Source organism: Aptenodytes forsteri, unplaced genomic scaffold (genome assembly GCF_000699145.1).
Source record: "Aptenodytes forsteri isolate BGI_AS27 unplaced genomic scaffold, ASM69914v1 Scaffold14, whole genome shotgun sequence".
NCBI classification, from domain to species: domain Eukaryota; kingdom Metazoa; phylum Chordata; class Aves; order Sphenisciformes; family Spheniscidae; genus Aptenodytes; species Aptenodytes forsteri.
This window is the reverse complement of record NW_008794457.1, coordinates 1,946,008-1,967,946: the sequence shown is the minus strand read 5'-3', so window position 1 is coordinate 1,967,946 and position 21,939 is coordinate 1,946,008. Positions and strand designations below refer to the sequence as shown.

At 53.2% G+C, this 21,939-nt stretch overlaps 1 protein-coding gene across 1 annotated transcript in view; it reads right to left on the bottom strand.

The window, feature by feature from the left end:
• LOC103908466 (hydrocephalus-inducing protein homolog) overlaps positions 1-21,939 on the bottom strand; it is a 147,677-nt gene that overhangs the window by 115,681 nt on the left and 10,057 nt on the right. The window contains exons 4-17 of the mRNA XM_009290851.1: positions 13,613-13,805; positions 11,553-11,669; positions 10,632-10,841; positions 9,597-9,734; positions 7,728-7,905; positions 7,084-7,214; positions 6,212-6,345; positions 5,168-5,329; positions 4,365-4,501; positions 3,391-3,518; positions 3,084-3,275; positions 2,563-2,712; positions 1,185-1,424; positions 735-903 (exon numbers count right to left, since the gene is read on the bottom strand). Of these exons, the coding sequence (XP_009289126.1) occupies positions 735-903; positions 1,185-1,424; positions 2,563-2,712; positions 3,084-3,275; positions 3,391-3,518; positions 4,365-4,501; positions 5,168-5,329; positions 6,212-6,345; positions 7,084-7,214; positions 7,728-7,905; positions 9,597-9,734; positions 10,632-10,841; positions 11,553-11,669; positions 13,613-13,805 (2,279 nt within the window). The remainder of the gene's footprint in view (positions 1-734; positions 904-1,184; positions 1,425-2,562; positions 2,713-3,083; positions 3,276-3,390; positions 3,519-4,364; positions 4,502-5,167; positions 5,330-6,211; positions 6,346-7,083; positions 7,215-7,727; positions 7,906-9,596; positions 9,735-10,631; positions 10,842-11,552; positions 11,670-13,612; positions 13,806-21,939) is intronic.

The following is a 21,939-nucleotide window of genomic DNA, read 5'->3' as shown; positions in this document are numbered from 1 at the left end:
CCGACCGATGCCCAGCCAGTCCCCGAGCAGCGGACCCCCAGCCAGCTTTCCCCCAGTTTATGTACTGAGCATGATGTCCCATGGTATGGAACGTCCCTGTGGCCAGTTGGGGTCAGCTGTCCTGGCTGTGCCCCCTCCCAGCTTCTTGTGCACCTCCAGCTCAGTCGGTAGAGCATGAGAAGCTGAAAAGTCCTTGACTAGTGTAAGCACTGCTCAGCGACAACTAAACCATCGGTGTGTTATCAACATTATTCTCATCCTAAATCCAAAACACAGCACTGTACCAGCTCCTAGGAAGAAAATTAACTCTATCCCAGCCGAAACCAGGACGACTGTCCAGGCTGTCTCTGCCCTCAGGGGAATTTTGAGCTTGTGCTTTTGTTGCTGGGAAGGAGCAACTATAAAATAGCTAGTGATATTAGACCTGGTTCTACTGGCTGAAAAACTCATCCAGTCCTACTCTTTGTGGTTGACGGACACAAGGGGATATCCTGATTATTTCCCCAGTCCACGGCAGGCAGATATGAGCTTGCTTTGGCTGCACTCAGGGCTGCTAGAGGATGCGTGTTACAAGCCACAGACTTTCACCCTAGAATTCCTCCAAGAAGCTGAGGAACGGGCGGCTGCTAAAAGCACGGGCTTTCCACGGAGAATGAGGTCACGGAGAGCTCAGGGTAGCTGGGCTGGACTCCCTGCTGTGTCCACACTCAGGACAGCCAGTGCCAAACCCTCACCGTTGTCCCGGCCTGCTGGTTCCCCAGTCTTGGACTTTGCCTGCTCATCCTGCAGCCTTTTCTGGTCCTGATAGTACTCCAGCACCTCTGGGGGCAGCTTCTCACCCGGGGCACGCGGAGGCAGCAATAAGGTGTTGTGGCAATCGTAGTCCTTCAGCATCCGCAGGATCTGGGCGCGTAGGGAAGAGAAGCCACATACAGGATGTGTTTCTTGACCTCCATCACATGAACAGACTCCCCAGCCAAACCTATCTTCTCCCTCATTCCTTCCTCCCAACAACACGGACCATCCAAGCCCCTCCACAGCCTGCCAGTGAAGCTGGCTAACCCTGAAATGCCACCAGGCTTTGCCCTGGGGACTGCCTCCATCTCCCCGGCACAAGCCTGGGAACGCTGGAGCACTGTGAAGCTCCGGGAACATGCACGTGGGGACCAGACCTTCCCTCTCACCTGCTCCTCAGCAAGGTACTGCTGGTCAAACTCCAGTGAGTAAAACTCAATGGGGAACTCGCATGGGTTCTTCACCACCACCGTCCCCTCTGCCCCATGGCTGTACGGCAGCAACGGTCCCAGCTCGAGCACTGGGGGGCTGAACTCCAGCTGTGGCTCCAGCCCATGCCCTGAGACCTGCAGCTGGAGATGCTGGCTGCTCTGGCAAATGTTAATCTTCAGCTCACTTTTGTAGGACTTCTGAAAGAGAGAAGTGCAGAAAGCTCCTCCATGAAGACCCAGGTGGCAGGGCCTCAAATTCAACCCTTGCCCCAAGGTCAGGGATGTTACCAGTACCTTTAAGGTCAATGGAAAACAGACATTAACTTATAGCAGGGGCTACAGCACCTGCATGCTGGCTCTGAGTAACTGGGATGAATCCTGGTGTGAAGTGTAACTAGATATTTGGGTATCAGAAGGATCTAAAATGGACTATCGGATGTTTTCACCTAGTTATGAGGGAGTGCAATGCTCATAAGAAAGGTTCTCATGGGTGGACTCGGCTCCCACAGGACTCAGGGGCTGCTTCACCTCCTTCTTCAGGGTTATGTTGCCCAGACACAGTCCTGGCACTGCTGCATCAGGCAAACATCAGCTATACGAAAGAGGCAGATGAGTTCTCACTGGCTAGAAATAAGCGTCTTCCTCTCTGCTCAGTGCTTGGCTCTAGTGAAAGCCAGGGACGAGATGGTTACATCTCTGCTGGCAATTAAAACATCCCCAGGACCGTTCCGAGGCATGGAAGCCCTTGTCTCCATCCTGTTACACACTGCCAGTTTCCAAGTCATGGCGGCCACATGCAAACTGCCTTTGGGAATGCTCCGTCGTTTATCCTGACTCCCAAACTTCCTGGGAACGTGCAGGCAGGCTGGGCCAGAGCCACAGAGACTGCTGGCAGCACACCACTACAGGTGACTGTCCTGCCGTGCCCAGGAAGGTGCCTGGCGGCTGTTTTGTCTGCCGGTACCAGCAGCAGGATTAGCCTAGGTCGGCCCTTCCAGGGTGATCCCCGGCGAGCGGGCCAGCTGCTCTGCACAAGGCTGTTGCAGCCTGCAAATAGGCCCACACAAGGGGGAAGATGAGGGGAAACAGGCAGATTTCCCCCCACGCGCCGAGGGAGCCACACCGCAGCGCCCTGATGCTCTCTGTGCAAGCTCCCCAGGGGGATTTCAAAGCGCCTCTCAGAAGAGTGTGCTGCAGGGGAAACTGAGGCACAGTGGGTACAGGGCTTGCAGAAAGCTCCATGTGGAGGTAGACCTCATCTCCTGCTCCCTGCGCCGGGCTCTCATTACCACACTGCCCTGCCAGACCTCCTGGGGGTGACGCCCGCCGATCTCACCTCTTCCATGGGCGAAAACCTGACTCGCACGTTGCATCGCTGTCCTGGAGTGAGGGCTCCAGCTGAGGGCAGCGCCTCAAAGACACAGGGCTTGGCCTTCAACTCCTGGAGCAGCTTCCGACGCGTGCTTGCTGGCAAATGTTTGTCCACCTGAGCACAGAAACCAATCGTGTGAGGTCTCCTTGGTCTGCAAGGACAGACCCTCGGCTCCCGCAGTGCTCTGAGATACTGTCACAGTGCCGAGAGCACCACTGGCCTAGAACCGGAGGGAAGACATATAGGCAGGGCAGGTAGATGGGGAGGCAGTGTCCTTGGAGGAGGAGGAATGGGTGAAGATGGCAGAGAAGTGAAGCATCAGCCAGTGAACAGGTTCAGGTGAACCAGCCTTGCTCTGTACCCTCAAAAGCTTCCTCCCACGAGCTGTAGCCCAAGTGCTCAGGCAGCCGTAGGGGCAGAAAAGGCAAGAGAGGCGAAGAAAACCCAACCAAGAAAGTATGCGTTACACATTGTCCGTGCTTTACCTTCTTAACAGGCTCATTCATGGTGATGAACCATTTACAGGGGACCTGGAGCTGATTGTGGAGCTGGACAGTTTCTTCCTGGCACTGCCCACACTGGACAGCGGAGAACTCCAGTCTGTCCCTGGAGAGGCAGAGGGATGGCACAGTCACGTTGGCACGGAGGTGGACGTGAAACGTGGGGCCTCCTGCTACCTAGTGAAGGACAGAGCATCCAGCTGAGAGTCCAAGTGACATCTGCTGCTGTCCTCGACCTGCCCCTGCCCCAAAAGATGCTGCGGGCACAGGGAGGTGAGGGACCATGCGGTACCTTGATGGGCAGGAGCACGTCCACCTCTCCCAGCGGCAGGTTGGCACTTTGTGGGTCGAAGCGCACTTCAAACGTCTCTGTCTCGCAGTAGGGCAGGTGCTTCACGCGGTCCAGCTCCACGCTGAAACCTTGAACAGATGGAAATAAAGCAGCTGAGACACTCAAGCGATATAAAATGTGTCACAAGCACATTAAGGCCATACAGGTGCCCTGGCTGGCAGCTCTGTGAAGGACCCCTTTGCATCTCCGGAGAAGCCTGCCACTCTTTCTTACTTGTCACCGCACAAGGAGGAAGGGTTTTCACAGCCAGAATCCAAGACCCGCATGGTAAAAAGGATCAGTTGAGGAGCTCCAACAATTCCTTCATCAGGCATCCAGGGAAGGATGCACAGACCTTTCCAAAGGAGAATTTCTAACTATGATTCCCCCATGGTGTTCCCTGGAAAACAACTTCGAGGAGACACCTGACCATTCCTCAGACACAGCAAGTCACCGTTTGATGGCACTGCAGCCTTACCTCAAGGCCTGTTTTGGAAAGCTATTTCGATACAACAGAGGACCTCACAGGCTGTTTTCTCAATAAAGGCAGAACAGAAGTGCTATGACATTACGAACGCTAAACAAAGCGCTCCCAAACCACCGAGTCCATCTGTTTGCAACACAAGCCCACAGAGCGCACAAAGAAACTCCGATAACGCTCATGGTAGCCAAGAGCAGAAGAGGCTGAGAGATGACCATGGCGATCAGCCCATCTAGCCCCTGCAATGAAGTGTTAGGACAGTCACAGGCAGGCCAGGTCTCTGGGCACTGCTGGCCAGGAGAACTTGGGCTCTAAAGCACCGAGCAGGGGGTACTAAGGAGGAAAAAGCTATACAAACAAGCACTCAGAAAAACTCCCCACGTCCAGCGGCTTAAGCTAATTTGCCAGAGACAGCTCCTTCAAGCCCACGTGAAGTCTCTCCAGCACTGGTTACCTGTGTCACACAGGACCCGTCCATCGGCATGGAAGGACACAGGGAACTGCCCGGTGTTGGTGATCTTCACGATGTGCGTGTGGATGTTACCGAGAATGACGTAGCCAAAGTCCAGGACATACTCGGGCAGCTCAGCTCTGAAAGGAGGAGTAAGGAGAGTCCTTAAACCACAGCCTGGCTACGTCTCCAAGTGGATGGAACATGCAAATAAAGCGGGTATTTCTGTATTCGCTGCTGTAAAAACTCAACTCTAGCCAGTGAAACCCAAGGCCTGACCACCTGGTAATAAGTCTTTGGTAAGCCACAGGGAGTATAGGTCCTAGGTTTTATTAGCTACCAATGGGACCTTAACATAAAATTATTTTGCACTGCTCTGCAACCAGATGTGTCCCCAAAGGAGCACTGGTAACGCAGTAATCAACACCTACAAGATTCACGGGAAGGTCCTTTTCCAGAGCAATCCCACTCGGGAAAATACATAAATGATCTGTTTTGCAGAGCATCTTCTTCCTGAATTGGAGCCTACAGTGCCCATCCCTCATCATGAAGGAGCAAAAGGAACAACCAAGTTACCTAGGTAAGCCCTGCAGTCCCACCAGCATCCAAGCCACCTGATTTAGGGTTTGTCTGTTGGGTTGACGGTTGGACTCGATGATCTTAGAGGTCTTTTCCAACCTCAATGATTCTATGATTCTATTCTATGATTCTATGATTCTAAAAAGCTATACAAACAAGCACTCAGAAAAACTCCCCACGTCCAGCGGCTTAAGCTAATTTGCCAGAGACAGCTCCTTCAAGCCCACGTGAAGTCTCTCCAGCACTGGTTACCTGTGTCACACAGGACCCGTCCATCGGCATGGAAGGACACAGGGAACTGCCCGGTGTTGGTGATCTTCACGATGTGCGTGTGGATGTTACCGAGAATGACGTAGCCAAAGTCCAGGACATACTCGGGCAGCTCAGCTCTGAAAGGAGGAGTAAGGAGAGTCCTTAAACCACAGCCTGGCTACGTCTCCAAGTGGATGGAACATGCAAATAAAGCGGGTATTTCTGTATTCGCTGCTGTAAAAACTCAACTCTAGCCAGTGAAACCCAAGGCCTGACCACCTGGTAATAAGTCTTTGGTAAGCGACAGGGAGTATAGGTCCTAGGTTTTATTAGCTACCAATGGGACCTTAACATAAAATTATTTTGCACTGCTCTGCAACCAGATGTATCCCCAAAGGAGCACTGGTAACGCAGTAATCAACACCTACAAGATTCACGGGAAGGTCCTTTTCCAGAGCAATCCCACTCGGGAAAATACATAAATGATCTGTTTTGCAGAGCATCTTCTTCCTGAATTGGAGCCTACGGTGCCCATCCCTCATCATGAAGGAGCAAAAGGAACAACCAAGTTACCTAGGTAAGCCCTGCAGTCCCACCAGCATCCAAGCCACCTGATTTAGGGTTTGTCAAGCTAATACCTATGCTCTTTTTGCTTAGCGTGATCCGTTTGTTGGAAAAAAGACGCCAGCTTTGAGTTGTCTCTTTCAGAGCTGGTCAGCAGGGATGGTGTCCGTGCTGCCTGGATGGGCTTGATGGTCTGCACTGGATCCCCTCAGCTCTAAGAACAGAACCCATCATGCGTGGGGAGTTGAGCACCTCCAAAGCTCAGGGTGGCACTGTGGAGGTGAGGACATTCAGCTGCTCACAGGGAGCATGTCAAAACTATCAGGATCAGACCCTTTCTGAAGTCCCCAGCTATTCCCAGCTCTGCAGACACAAGGAGCTCTCAGGAGCAGGGGTGCGCCGCCGGGTGTTACCCTTGGGGTGCCTGGAGATAGGGTACGGGAGTCCCCACTAACTTGAGAAGCCTCCGACGAGCATGCTGGTCAAAGGCAGTGTCCTCTGGGGGACCGGAGGAGAGAGCTTTCTGCTGCTCCAGGGCGTGTTCCTCTATCAGCATCTGCTCCATCTGCATCTGCAACCGAGTGTCAAACTGAGGAAAGCAAAGACGGTGGCTGGTTAGCAAAGGTCCTTCCAAGGGACAGGCTTGTCCCTGAAAGAGGATCCCACCCTACTCTTGTTGAGACGGGTGATGGGGTCCTCCTGTCTCGCTGCTCAGTGTCTGTGACACCTCCTGCTCTCTTAACCAGGACCTTATCTGAAGGGAAATGAACTCCAGCATCTTAGCCTGCCCAGTCACTGTTATAAAAGCTGATCTGGCCAGACAAACAAGTCAGGAACCTTCCAGTGCTCCAAGTATTTCCCTGCCCCCAGCCACTGCCAAAGCAGCTTGGACAAAAGCGCTCTCCAAAAGGGAACCACGATAGAGCTGGTGCCTCTTGGAGATGAACACTGACAGCACGGTCCAGGGCGCAGTCAGGCTGCTGCTATTAAGCTCTGTAAACCTGGCAGGGCTTGGGTTGTGAGCAACAAACACCCCAGCGATGACCTGCGTCTCCATCAAAGTACCATAAATCAAATCACTTGAGCGTGGTCTTCAGGATCTCTCCGTGGGGTAGTCAGGAAGCTGGTGCATCTACGGGAGGGACAACTACCAGAGGTGGGCAGCCCCCTGGGGCAACGCTGAACTGAGATGCATGATCATGGCCAGGTGCGGGCAGGGAGGTCCCAAGTGCAGCAGGGCACCGCAAAGCCTGCTACGGGGTGCAAGGGGCCCAAGTGACACAGCGGGAGGGTGGCACGTGCCAAACAGGACAGCAGCCGTTCTCACCACGGTGCCCGAGTCATCCGTGGGTGGCTCTGCGGCCGCAGCCTCCCCCAGAACAACTGCTTCATCTCTCTGGCTGTCTTTTTCCATCTTCTCTTTTGCCTCTTTGAGGATCTTCTCATATTTTTTGTTTCCTGCAAGAAGAAAACATCCACAAATAGAAGTGTGGGCGCAGCGCCATTCCCCTTTAAGCTGGGAAGCCCCACTCCCCTGACGCTGGCCTCTCCCAGAAACAAACCCCTCAAGCAATGTATGGAAAGTGGATGCTACTTTTCCTCTATGAATCCTGGTGTTCACTCCCACCCATCTACTCCCCGCACAGGAGCATCTCATCCCCTGTAACGTGACGCAAATCCAACCCTGCCAAAATCCCTGCCAGCCTGCGTTACAGCTTTCCCGAGCATTTCTGTCTAACCATCATCTTTCCAGGCCACCAACAGATACACTGGCAAGCTCTGCAGGATGGTTCCTGGGGCAAAGCCCACATGGGCTTCTAGAGACTCAGGAAGCAAACAGAGGGCTGAGTGTTGGTCTGACAGCCCTGAAGCCTCCAGGCTTGGTGGAGGTGGGTGTGAGCTGCCCTATGGGCATATGACATGGGGGAAAAACCAGGGGACCTTCCTGGGGAGCAGACAGGCAGTACTCACCTTTGATGTTCCTGGGAAGGTCCAAGTAGATCCTGGGGAAGCTCCCCTCTCCTTTCAGGGAGATCTCTTCTGGCTCCAGGTGACCCACTTGGATCTGGAAAGTCCTGCAGAAGACTCCAGGCACTCCCGGCAGGTAATAGACTTTGAGCACTTGCTCCTCGCCAGGTCCAACGTAACCCTGCAGGGTGTGGGAGAGGAGGGAGGGAACGCAACCAAAGAGAGCTTGGTGGAGGGATGGCTCAGACAATAGGCACGCTGAGAAGAGAAGGCAGGTTCTCAAAGATAAGAAAGTATCAGACAACATCACCTTCTAGCCTTCTTGTATCCGAAAGCTCAAGTCTCCTACACCAGGATGCAGTATGTCCTTCAGAGGGCTCATGGGATGCATTCCCACAGCACAGACTGCCCTTTGCTCAGCATGAGCACAGCTCTTCTGCTGACGGTGTTTACCCTCTGCTAGCAAGAGCCAGACTGAATAAACAAAAGCTCTTTTACCAGCTGCTATGGAAGATGAGTGAAGTGCCCGCGCTCTCAGCAGAGGCGGCAGCTCCTGTCACAGCACGTCAGTGGTTCCCAGGCTGGTGTCGAAGGGCCCGACCCCTTATTAATGACCCCAACCAAACATCTCCTATCTGTGCGGTTACACCGAGCGTGCACGAGCCTATCTGGACTCATGGTGACCTGCAAACATACGTCTCTGGAAAAGCAGGAGCTAAGACAAGATCCGGGGAAGAAGGTGTTGCCAGGAAGGTCACTTCCTCTCTGGGCTTCCAGAAGGGCTGTCTGAGCCCCGGGCTGGGTCACGCCAGCCAGGTCAAGAGCAAATGCAAGCAGACAGGAACATGGCCTCTGGGTGACAGGACACAGCCGCAGCTTTCCTTGGCTTGCCCTCTGCACTCTGGGCTGGACCCTCGGCTCCCCGCTCCCTTCCACGCTGCAGGGAGAAGCTGCTGAGCGGGACAGATCCTGCCACTCGGTCCCCTGAGCCCTTACTCCAGCACACAACACAGCTGCAGTGCAAGTGAGCCCTGCCCAACTGCCAGGGCCGATGACGCTGTTACAGCAACTGACAGCACGGGTCCAAGCAGAGCTGTGTCTTCGGAAGCTCGCAGGAAGAGGGCATCAGTGTGTCATCCCTTCTAGGAGACAGGTACGAGGAAATGTGAAAGCCATTTGGCTTCCTCTTCCCATCGCAAAAAGGGACAAAGATAGGAACGCTGCTTCAGCTCAAAGACATCTGAGAAGCTGGGATGGTGGGATGCTGCAAACTCCTCTCCTTGCTATTCCAGCCCCGCTCCTCCCTCGCCCCCTCACTGCCCCACAAAGCTGCTGCAGAGCAGCAAAGCTGGAGGAGTGAGGGACCAGTACAGGGGCTGTTACAATTTCTGGCAAAGGAGCTGCACACCCAAGCAAGAGAGTATTTAAGTCCTGCTTAGTGCTGGCAGGGGGCAGGCAGGGTTTGTTACAGGTGGGGACAAGGAGTAAGTCCTGTCCGATCACACAACCTGGGTAAGGTGACCCTCAGGAGAGCCTGCACCGTCCGGCTCCGGCGTCCGCACAACCAGAGAGCTCAGCAGCTGGGGCCCAGAGAGCTACCCAAGCACTCGCGCCTCCTGCCAGTGGTTGCTGTATGACAGCAGAGCCACCGGCCAGCAAAGGCCACTAAGGGAGTCGATCAGGACCACGCCTGCTCGACCTTCTCTGCCCCCCGGGCAGCAATTGCTTACAGCCCTGTCTCCCCTGTCTGCTTTTGTGGGTTTGTTCTTTTTTTTTTTGTTGTTGTTCTTTTGTTTTCCCCCCCCTATAACCCTCTCCTAGGCAGCCTGACACAGGGCCAGGGTTAATCACTTGTACTACCTCCGTACTCACCGTGCTGGGCACGACCAGGGGCACGCCAGGCAGAGGGCTGTCTGCAGCGGCTGCGCTGGGGCTTAGCACCACGTAGGTAAATCCTACTTTCCCGCTGTTCTGCAGGGTGATCTCTGCTTCGGTGACTTCGTAAAACAGCTGAAGAGAGGACAGCGGAGCGGGAAGTTACAGACACAGATCTGCTGCTGGGAATTCTCCTTCCTCTTTCATTGGGTTGAAAGCAAACAAACACAACCACAGAGGGACCACAGAGGCGATAAGGGCACTCGACTCTCCCGGGTTCACCTGGGGAACCCACAGCCAAAGGGTGCCTCTTAGCCCTACACAGGAACAGATACTTACGGCAGCACACAGAGGTGCAATAATAACCACGTAAAGATCGGTAATAAACAAACGAGGGGATACAAGCCCTCTGCACTTTAAGGTGTCATCCAACAGCTAGCTGAAACAAAGAAGGAAGCATCAAGGCATTTCGGAAGAAAAGGCACCCAACATGCAAGCATTTGCAAGCAAAATACAAGCCAAAAGGGAGACAGACAGTGCAACACATACAGAGCCAACAGCTGGAAGTATCTGTGGGGTTTTTAACTGAAAAGAAGTAAAGCAGGGATTATTCTGGGACATTCTCTCCAGCTATAGTGACTGGAAGCCCAAGTTAACGTCCTCCCTGGTTTGTTTTGTTGATTAATCAAGAGCATTGAAAAAGAGCATCTCCTTGGACCTCAGGCTTTAGGAGCAGATCGGAGGACGGACGTCTCAGGGCATGTCCTGATCTGGAGATCACCACTGGGACCCTGCCTGCCCCAGGAGGCAGCGTTAGTAACCCTGAAGAGGAGGAATTCCCAACTTTGGCGGGGGTGGGCGGAGGTGACCATTAAAAACCAGCTTGGATGCAGGACGTATCACTCAAAGGTTGTACTTCCAAGCCATACAGCCAACAAAGTAGCTGGGAAGGGGAGAGAGCCCTAGACCTAGGCGGGCAGCAACCCACCAATGATGGTTTCAGGGACCTCTGCTGAGAGAAGTGCGTGGTACCTGCAGGCCGCAGTCGATCTCCATGACGTCTAGGAGGTAGTTGATGAGCGAAGCCTCCCCGCTCAGCGCGATCTCGTAAGTCGGGCCTCCCTCCACCCTGCACAGCGCCACGACGCGGGCAATGATGTTTGTGTGGCCAAAGAAGGTGAACGTGACCCACTGGCTCTCGCCTGGCTGCAGCACACCGTACAGCGGCAGGACATCAAAAACCTGGAGGTAAGGGAGGAGAGATCAAGACGTTGAGCATCAAAATTGATGCAGAAGAGCAGCCGTGGCTTGGAGCAAAGGACAGACGTGGCTGGAGGGGCCTCTTCCTCAAACACAGGCAAAATCATCCTAATCTTGTCCTGCATCCATTACACTTTCCAGTGGAAGAACCATGGGAAAAATCTTCTCCCATACTGACTAATTAATGCATTAATTAATGCACTACATTAAAGTAATTTGGGAGGTCTCCTGGCAGCAAGAAATTCTCTCCACTGCAGAATTTTCCTTTAAAAACCACCTTTTACTGCCTTTAGAAAAACACAAGACTCAGAAGTGAGAGCCCTTGGAGCCGGCGGGAGGACTCCAGGCCAGCTCAGCTGACTCCTGATGCTTTTCACTCTCTCTCCGATTTGCATGCTGCTCGCTCTCAAGATGCTACAGCAAAAGCTACCGCAGAAATTTCCTAGTGGCCACTTGATTAGTAACAAGACGGATAATACCCTCCATAGGTGCTGCACAGGTAGCGTCCTTGGTCAGCCCTACGACGTCCTGCACGGCCTCTCCAATGACCAGTCGCTTCAGCAGTGCTGTGCGATGCGCTTGGAGGGGTGCGAGGCCACTCTGTGAGCAGCACCGAGGGCCACCAGTGGGAGTGGGGGCTACATAACTGCTTGCCACACTGGAAACGCAGAAGTGAGACAGATTCCCACTTACCTCCTCCACTCCCAAGGCGAGGGGCTCTGCCTCCATGAACTGCATCAATTCCTTGACCCTCACTGGGCTCTGAGTCTCCGCAGCACCTTCCAGCTCCGCAGCAGTAGATGGTAGCGGCTGGAAAACAAGCACCATGGGCTGCAGTAAGCAGCTGGCTGGTCTGGGTGAGACCACTCTGCTGCAGGCTCCACCACCTCATCTAGCCAGGAGCAGCTGAGATGGGACCTGGGCGCAAATCAAGTAGGGGTATGTCCATGCCAACAGTTGAGTGTGGGTCCAAGCCCACCCACAGGTGAGACGCGGGCTCCATCTGCACTTCTGACACGCAAGCTTGCACGAGGAAGCCGGGTGCACCCAGCACTCACTCCTGGCAGAAACCTCAAAGGCATTTTGCACCCTCGAGCCAGCCCAGCTGCGCTCACTCCTGCCCAAGGAACACGCTGAGAATCCCACGCTTGGACAGGTTCGGTCTTCTGTGACAAAAATAGGAACACAGCTGCAAGCAAGACGTATCAAAACCAGGAAAATAAGGACTTAGAAAGTGCTCGGCACAACTATCCCATTTGAGATGGTGCTTAGGTTTCATCTCATGCACTCATCAGTGCTGGAGAGCTGAGGAACTCTGCCGGGTCATTCTTCGCCAACGGCACCTTCCTGAAGAAGGCAGCTGAGATGTTTTTCTGTCTTGCAACAGCAGCTGAGAGCTGGTATTTAACCTCAGAGGTGTCATCTGTCAAAAGGAACCTCATCCCTGGGCTTCTAACCCCTATTTATAAATGAGGGCTTTCTGATTGCTCTTGAAGTTTAAGAATACCTGCTTCTTTGCTAATGTGAAGAAGTGCTTTGTGCTGTGACCTTGACTTCAGCAGATTCTGCAAGAATATTTACCGGACATCCTTAGACCTAATCAGGGGCTACACCTCCCCAGTAGATAAAGCACTGGGGAGGGTAGAGCCTTCTCGCATTTCGATGCCCTTTCTGTCACCCCCACATTTTCAAACCCAGCAAAGCTTTGCCAAGCATATATTCCCAAAGATGCTAACCACACCTTTCCTAGGCCTGTGGTCTCCCACCTCCCCAGGGAGGTTATACGGATATCACCTTGATGCAGAGACACAAGCAGAAGATGAAACTGCAATCCAGAGGTATCCTTTGAAGCAATTTTGGATCCTACTTAGCCACGTCCACTTGAATTTCCCTGGTTTATTGGTGCATACATGGCAACAAAGCAGGAAATAAAGATGATTTCATGCTTCTATCCAAAAACATTCAGCCACACTATTCTTTATGCTTACAGGGTACCATTTCTCCTGATTCAGAAAAAATGTGCAGCTATAACATTAAAACTGCCAGTATTTGGATGTGAGCAGGTGCAACTCCTTTCCTTGAACTTAATGCCAACGCTGGCACTTTCTGAACCTCTCGTGCTTTCTCACATCCTTTTTTTATTGCTCCAGGAGCAGCCTCTCTCCCACACGACGCAGAACAAGGCGCCAGTTCCCACTAGCACCAAGGTCAAGCTCCAAAGCACCGAGGTTCACCAGGAAGGTCAGCAGACCAAAAGCCATTTTCCATGCTAGGAGGAAGAGACAGTGACTTTGCAAAGTCTTGTTTTATAAAAGACAGCTCTTGTGGCCATCAGCGCAATACCGGGTCTCGGGGGAAGGCAGAGACATGAAAATGGGTGGCTCTAGCTGGGGTTGAGAAGGTGGTACATGGAGATCAGCACTTGGCACGGCTTGATATAGAGAGGGAACGGAAAGCCTTCACATCATGATGCAGATAAAAGCCTCATTTTACATTGTTAAAAAAAAAAAAAGTAAAAAAAAAAAAATCCCAAACTCCACATAGGTCCGTAGGATCTGAGTGGGCTTCTCCAAGCGAAACTATCCTATTTCTCACTTCCCAGAAGCCCCGTGTCCAGCTGCTGGCCCTGCTGCCCGGCCCGCTCTCAGGACACGTGACAGCAGGGCAGCAAAAAGGGAGGTTGGCACGAGCGCGGCTTCTTGGAGGCAAGCTGGGGGAGGCAACGCAAGCGGCAGGTGTACAAGAAAATCTACCTTTGCTTCCAGGGAGTCATCTGCATCTGCTGGCTCTTGGGCAGGATCCCCCGCTGCTCCCAGGGCTTCGGCTGGCTCCGCTGCACCTCCATCCCCGGAGCTGCTCTCTGCAGACCCCGAGAGCTCTGACCAGGCTCCCTCTTCCTTCGGTGGTTGGGGTTTGATGAAAAATTTAGGTGCTGGAGGGCTGAACCTGGAGAATAACATAACGTTGATCATGGGCCTGCAGTGGGAGGGAGGAAAGTCTGCACGAGCAGCTCCTCGCCAGGACGCGGCCCCTGGGTGGGCACTGGTGGTGTGAGCTCGGTGACGGGTCTGACCCAGCAGCTCCGAAACCAGGACGGAGCAGGTTAACTCTTGGGGCCGCCCAGGGACAACACGCCTCGCCGCTGGTATAGCAGCGGTGCAGGCAGCTGGCAACTGGTTGCAACAAGGAATGGAAGAAGACACAGAGGTGAACGCCTTGTGGGGAGGCAAAAAGTGCAGCAGGAAAGGAAAAGACAGACAAACTGCAAAAAGGTGAGACTGAAACACAAAGGGGCAGATCCGAACAGCGATGAGCCAGTACAGACCCACCAGTGCCCTCCTGAGAGCACCCACCGCCGCGGACCGTGCCCTCCCCACCCAGAGGGCCAAAGCGAGAAATTTTGCAGCTCTACTCGACCTTTATCCTGAATATTTCCCCTGACAATTACCCGCAGCTGTAGGTCAGTACAAGCAAGCGGCGATGCTGGTGGCTTTCTCTAAGTGGGATCAGGCGGGAGCAGGGATGGAGCCCGCAGCCTGCTGTGCCCTGATCGGACAGAGCCCAGCACAGCTCAGGGGCACCCACGGAGCCCAGCACGGGACACCCTCGCACACGCAACGCCACCAGCAACACGGAAAGACACGCCGAACAATTCCAGGCAGAGACTCACAATTAAACAGCCCATTGATCCCTGATGAGCACCGAAGCAGCAGTGATTAGTACTTTGGGGAAGGAAGTTTCAGTCATTTTTAATCAATATACAGCAAACGTCGATGACAAGATTCAGGTCCCTGCTGTGCCGCAGGCGCTCCCCAGTTGCAAAACAACAGCTCTGACTGCACCTCGCGCTAAAAGGGCAGCAGCTCTGCTGAAACAAGGTTGTAACTGATGTGGCACTTACCGACGGCGTCATTACCTCTCCAGCAGTTTCTAAACTCAAACCGTTTGAGGACCAATTTGGCAAATGATTCAGCAAAGCTGAAGTTTTTACCAAGAGAGCTGAGTTTACAGTTTGACCGACATCTGACAGTAAAAAGTATATGGTTTAAAATTTTCTGACATTCCCAGGTGACTCAGATTACGTTCCCTGTTTTGAGTTGGGGCAGGTGCTCACAGTAACTCTGCTTGTATTTCTACCGTCACGTGGAGGGACACCCTCGAACCATGCCTGCCTGTCACTGTGCCTATTTGCAAGTGTTCCCCACAGGCAAACAAGGCAGATTTTTACAGCAACCTGGGTGCTTTATTCCCCGCTGGAAATTCAGTGCCTTTATCGATATGCTCCCAGACGAATATTTATCTTTAGCTTTGTAGCTTATTATCTAAGGCTAGTTTTCATTTCTGGGTTAGAGGCTCTGCTCTTCATAACCTGAGAGGTCCCACCTGACTTGCCTTCCTGCAACCGCACGCAAGAACAAGGCTTGGCCCAGGTGAGCTGCTCCGCAGCCCTCCCTCCGCCTGCTGCTGGGACCCCACGGGGGACCCCGAGCGAGACCTCAGCACCGTCCACATGGAAGAGCAAAGCAGGACTGGAGGGGACGAAGGCACTCGCTCGCCCCTGCGAAGCATCACCCATCTCCAGTCCCATCCGTGCAACCTTCACTCCTCTCGGCCGAAGCACCTTAATATATGTGTCGGGGTGCACTGATGGGCGACCAAACTGCTCAACGCCTCCAGCAGCCGCTAACTCGGGCATCTGCGTAAGGATGAAATAAATTCAGCTCAGCTGCGACAACGGTGCCTCTGGGCAGCCTGCAGCTGAACATTACTTCTCCTGGGTGATAAGGGAGATGCCTTGTACCCCATAGGGGTACAAATATCCAGGGCCAGGAGCACCTGGAAGCCCTCCAGCTACGCACCAGTCCGCACACCAGTTCAGCGCATGAGTCTGGCCATCCTCACAGCGGCTGTCCCAAAACTGCTAGCTGCGATCCATCCTAGCGAGGAAATGAAAGCGCGGCTCTTAGAGCCGCTTGTGATAAATACTGCGGGTTAATAACAACTCCTGAGGAGAGGTAAACCCCTGAGATGGAAAATCCATAATCATTTATTAAATTACCTTTAGTTTTATAGAATGGTTTGAGGCAACTTCATGGGATTGCAGTGCCTAGACAACAATATTTTTCACTCTAAAGTAGAAGCCCTCTGGGACCCGGTGCGGGGAGATGATGAGATTAGCGAGTCCTGCTGCAGAGAAGCACAAAGCACAGCGAGGGACTTTCTCCAGTGGGGGAAAGTCAAGATGAATAACAAGAAGCATAACATGAAAAGGAAGGGAGCGAGGAACCCAAGGTGTCAATAGAAAGCTGACCCCTGGGACAAGAAATCTTCCTGGCGCTGAAGGAAAGGGGGTTGTCTTAGAAAAGGAGGAGGAAGGGGAAGATAACAAGATGTTCAGCATCAGCCCAGGCTTCAGGCAGCTCTTTCTCTGATGTGAATTTGGGACTTTCTGGGCACCCTCTAGCACCTTCAGGCCGAGGTTGTGAATGCAGGGAGGAAGGCAAAGAGCAGAAAGCAGTTCCTCCACCTGCAGAGAGGACCCATCCCAAACCAGAGGGGCCAAAGGGCTGTGGAAGTGTCTCCACCAGCACCGTGGTGGAGCCTCCCCACATAAGCAGGTCAGCCGGGAGCTGAAGGGGCTGAAAGCAAGGTCGTAACCCCTCTGGGTCCGTCTCACCCAACCCAGCCACCCCTCAGATGAGACAAAAATGCATCCAGGAATTAACAGTGGGGATTTAATGGGAGCACGGGCAGACTGACATCAGGGAGAGAGGGGTCCTTCCTGCTAGGGCCGGGACAACCTTGTGCCACCCACCGTCCCCAACCTCTGAGACATTAGAAAAAAAATATCTCAGCCTGTCTCCTGGTTTCTGAGCCTGCCGGGGACACAGCTTCACACCGCTTCCCACACCCACCTCCCAAAATAGAGGAGCTAGAAATCACACTGCTTCCGCAAGCTACATGTGAAGATTCACGCGGGATGACGTGACCCTGCCGAATCAGGCTGTGTGAGAGCCGGCAACATCAGGACAGTCACCCCAAAATTGTAACGGGAATGCCCGCGGTCCCTGCAGCCCCTGCCAGCACCAAGGACATGTGCCAGAAGCCACCACCTCTTCGCATTAAATGCAAGAGTTTTAACAGTGCTGAGACTGCTTCCCTAGTGCGTGGTACCCACATGCGGAGCATCCTTGCCCAGGCCCTCAAGGACCACCTGCTGGTGCACCCGTTAGGCACAGCCACGGCACCGGGTGAAAACAAGCCTCCCAACAAAGCACGAGCCCTTCTCAGGTTATCACAGGGCAAAGCACCGGAGACCGCATGTCCGTGAGGCATCTAAACAGGCTCCTACGATGCACTTTTATTTCTCCTTCAGGCCATCAGATGCGTATTAAACACTTTGGAGCAAGCCACAGACAGCTCAAGGGTGTTTGCAACTGAAAGCAAAATAATATATAAGACAGGAGTAAACTGAAAACCTTCCCAGTGCACCGTGTGGGAGCCCTGGGCTTGAGCTGGGCCACGTGGCCAGCAGCTGAAGAAGGCGGTGGTGATAGTCTGCCCTCATCAATAGTGACTATTAAACTGCATTTTGTCCAAATGGCCCTGAAGCCTATTTCTTTGCTAGGATAAATTCCTCTGCTAATCTAAGGTTTGCGTATTTATTGAACCACCCATTGAAATTCAGACCAGGCAGTGGAGAGACAGAGAAGAGAAGCAACGTTGCTGCGGTGAGATCTGACACCTCCAGCTTCTGTCTTGCGCACGCTGGAAATTATTAAGCTGGATTCAGCGTTCATCTGAATGCAGCGAGCGGTCTTGGGGACATCCCACTGTGACCGAGTATGAATTAACTTGCAGTTAATACGCAGTTTAATGGCCACTTACTTACTTGAGTCAAAAAAATGTCACTTTTGAGAGATGAGGGAGAATTTTGATTTCTTGTTTGAAAGTAGAAATTGTGTAGGAGTGGACGCAGGGATGCTACTACTGAAAAGAAGTGAAGTATCCCGTGCTCCTGGGGCAGCAACCAGAACTCTCCAGCACCCGTCAAGCAGGAGCCACAGGATTTGATTTTGGGGTGCACCGAGAGCTTCCTGCTGAAGCCCACAGACCTCAACTGTACCATCACTAGACGAGAGAGTCAGAGGAAGGTCTGAGGCCCCTCGAGCTCCTTCTGACGTAGCTCGTGCCTCTCGCAGAGTGTTTCCACGGGATGTGGCTGGTCCGGTTTTGCAGGGTGCAGGTGCTAAAGCTCCTCAGCCACGTTGGTCCAACTTAAGCTGGATCAGGGCCAGTCACCACTGGCACTGCAGGCACAGCGGGTCTTCGTGGAGATCACCCTTAGGCCGCAGTACTTTCCTCTCTTGACAAGTTGTGGCCCTGGAAGAAGTCCCCACTGACTTTACTGGAGTTACTCTGACTTGCACTGATTTTACAGGCAGCAAAACATCGCCCGTTAAGTCCTCTCCTTCCTCACGCGTTGCACATCAGCCAGGTGATCTATAAGCATCAGATGAGGCGGTAGGAAGCTCCTGATTCTCTATCAGACAGAATAATACTTCTCAATCAGACTCTGGCCAAAGGTCCCTCTGAACAAATCAGTAGCTTTAACGATAAATACAATTTGTAGTCTTTGTTCAAAATTAAACAAGCCCCGACAGCTGTAATTTGGAGATGCTATTTAAAGTACTCAGCATCAATTCCAATCTTACCAGCTACTTCAAAAATGAGCTCTGCAAACAGACGACTGTATCGACTCCCATAACTGATAGCAGAGGAGGAGAGACGCGCTCCAGCCGTCTTTGTGGCAGGGATTTGGACATTCACCATTGTAAGATGACTTCATGGGGGCAAGCCTGAGAGCTTGGCAAACCACAAAGGGTATGGCTGCAAGGGTTAAAAATATTAGGAAGCGGTGGGGAGCCAAAGAATTGGTTGAGCATAAAACCAGCTGAGAGCAGCAGGCTGGTCCTGGGTGCGTTAGACAGGCAAGCAGAAAGCTCCCAGCCACGGGAAGAGAGATATTCTTGATCTATCTTCTCCTTAGGTAAAGGCTGCAGGAGACCGAAGCTACATCTCAACAAGTTTGTGAAAGGGATGACCAGGACACAGCCTGAGATGGTAGGGAGCAGACTGGGTGGGCTTGGCAGGCCAGCTTCACCCTACAAGAAGCCAAAAAGCAGCTCAAGCCTGAGCTGAGGCACCCTGGGGGGTCGAGGACCAGCACGTACCTGGGCTCTGCCCAGGCACCCCTGTGCTCCGGGTGCCTTGTTGCACCCCGCGGCAGCACGCAAAGAGCTCGCAACCCCTGGCCAAGCAGCCTCCAGAGCACAGTGGCATGCAGCTGCACCACAGGAAAACCAAACCACGAGGACAAGCTCACGGCACAGCTGCCGGCCTCTCTGCCTGCCAGCTAGCATCACCGTCCCTCCGCCGTGCCAAGAGCAGAGCGAGGAAAAGGAGGGAGATGAAATGACGGAGCGTGTCCTGAAGTCCTCACCTAGAAGGAAAGGTCCCTGCTCGTCTCGACCGCTTCTGCTGAGCCCCAGAAGGTGTCTCCACCGGCCCACGCTGATGCAGGCTGCCCGGCACGGCCTGGGCAGCAGCGGTGCCACAGCCCAGCAAGCCCTCCCAGCAGGACTCTGCAGCGGGTCACCGCAGGGAAAGGCAGGAGAAGGTGAAGCACCAACGATAACAAACACAGCAGAAAAAACAAACCAAAAAAAGCCTCGGTTTAATATACTTCCTAGGGTCGCATCCCAAAATAAATCAGACAGACGCTGAAGCTCCACTCCGCTGAGTACGCCGGCATCGCCATCCATCCCCTGTCTAGAAAGAGCAGGGCTCCTCACACCAGCAGAAATCACAGACTTAAGGCTGTGCATGGCTTTTACCCTCTGTAAAAGGCTAGTTAACGTCGCTGCTGAGTTATTATTAAAGGTGACTCACATTGTACAACATAATTACCCCCTGCTTTACCGAGAGTAAGGCAGACGTACTCCCAGGAACATGCTCACAAGTCCAATGGCCCCACTGAGCTCCTGGGGACGGGGCGAGGGATGACCACACAGAATTGGCCTGGTCCAGGTGACACCGGGGACAGCTGAGGACAAGTGTGGGGGGGCGGAGGCAAGCGGGCGAGGGAGAGGGGACAGTTACCACCGAAGAGGAAGCAAGCAAAGCAAGCTCACAGTTGGAAAGGTTTCCCGCAGAGGAGAAAAATGACTCTCGCGAGGGCAGAGCGGCTGAAAAGGCAGCATTAGTTGAGTTAGGCGCTCCCGAAAATGCATGGCACGCCAGCTGGCCCAGAAGGACCTTTGGGGTGCCCGACCCCCCGGGACCCCTGCCTCCCTCTGCTACACAAAGGGGACGGTGGGGAATAAACCAACCCTTCTCACACCACCCCACACCACTAACTCTGGGGTGGGCATCTCATTGGGCTGCCCCGCCCTTCGCAGAGCCCCACTAAGTCTCCCTGGGAGCTGAAGTCCTCTCCAAGCTGCTGTGCTGTAGAGAGCTAAAGGTTTCCCCCTCTCTTTGCCCCTGGCTGCCTCCCTCTCCACGTCAGGAGATGCAGATTTATGGTGATACATCCTCAACATCCCAAAGTCCTCACCTGGGCTGTTCGAACACAGGGTCCATATTCTCTTAACCGAATTGCTACTTGTTTTTTGAATGAGCAAAGACAATCCACCTGCTTCTGCGAGCAGCACGGCAATCTGTCAGAGTTCAAGGATCGTCTGGACGATGCTCTTAGTCACGATTTAGTTTTAGGTAGTCCTGCGAGGAGCAGGGATTTGGACTTGATGATCCTTACGGCTTACTACAAGGGTGGTAGTAACGGCAGTTCTTCACACTGTGGCTATTTTCAGGGATGAAGAGACGGGCCAGCTGGATGAGAAATGATTTTTTTAACAGGGTCATTTAACAGAGCCTATCGCAGCACGGAGTGGCTCCTCACCTAGAGCACACGGAGCTGGTGGCTGTGGCCAAAGAAACCATTGGCAAAGAAACCACTGGGGGACCAAAACGCTGGCTTCGGCCACCTGGCTTTTAGAGGAACAGCAAGGACCGCTTCTGCTCCACGCTGGGGCAATCTCCTGCCTCCTCAGTGATATAACAGGAAAACAGAGTACTGGCATGTGCCGGGCAGATCCCACCCTTTCTGAAAAAGAGATACGTGATGATGTTTTGGGAAATGAGCTCCCTTGACTGGTACTCTCCTCATCTGCCTTAAACCAGCCAGAAAGCAGCAAGGGATCTGAAGCCCACCCAAACCCCATGCTGTCCATCCGCCATCCCACTATCAGCCTCTCGAGGGGAAAGAGTGACTGTACAGAAGGACAAGCACCAGTTTCACTGGTGTCTTTGTGAGAGTCCAGCCTCACACAGGACAAAATCCCCGTTCTCTGGAAGGGTTTCTTCTGTGAATCCCTGTCTCGGCAGCAGCCAGCTCAGGGCTGAAGATGGGACCAGCAGGAGCGCTGGGCTCTCCATCACCTCTGCACTAGGAAGCACCTTGGACTAGAAGGAATCAGCACAAAAATCCCCAGTGCAGATTTACACCCCAAAATATGTGAAGATTTGACACATGGATTAAATTTGGCTTGAGTCCCTACTCCAAAGAGTTTAAAGATTTCCCAGCTACCCCGTGAAGACAGGGATGCACCAGCAAAGAGCACAGCGATACTAGAAACGACACTCTTGGGCAGAGCGATGCCAGTGGGATCAGATGGATTTTCCCTTAAGGAAAGCTGTTTGATGCACAGCTTGCAGGAAGCAGGAAAAGAGTGAAGGGTGAGAAACAGCTGGAGAAATTAAGAGAAACGAGGTCTGGAAAATTATGTCACCTTACCCATCATTGCCACACGCAATGACAGCAGGTCAGCAAATAAACAGCAGTAAACAGCCTATCCTGCCACCCAGATTTCATCTGACTGCTTCCTTAGTCAGTGCTGTGCCAGAGAGACGAAGTGGAAGCGACAGCAGCGGTTCCCGAATTGACACTCTTGCTCTGCCTCAGCCAGGCTATGACAGCAAGCTGTTCCCACCAACCAGGAAAAAAAAATTAAAAAAA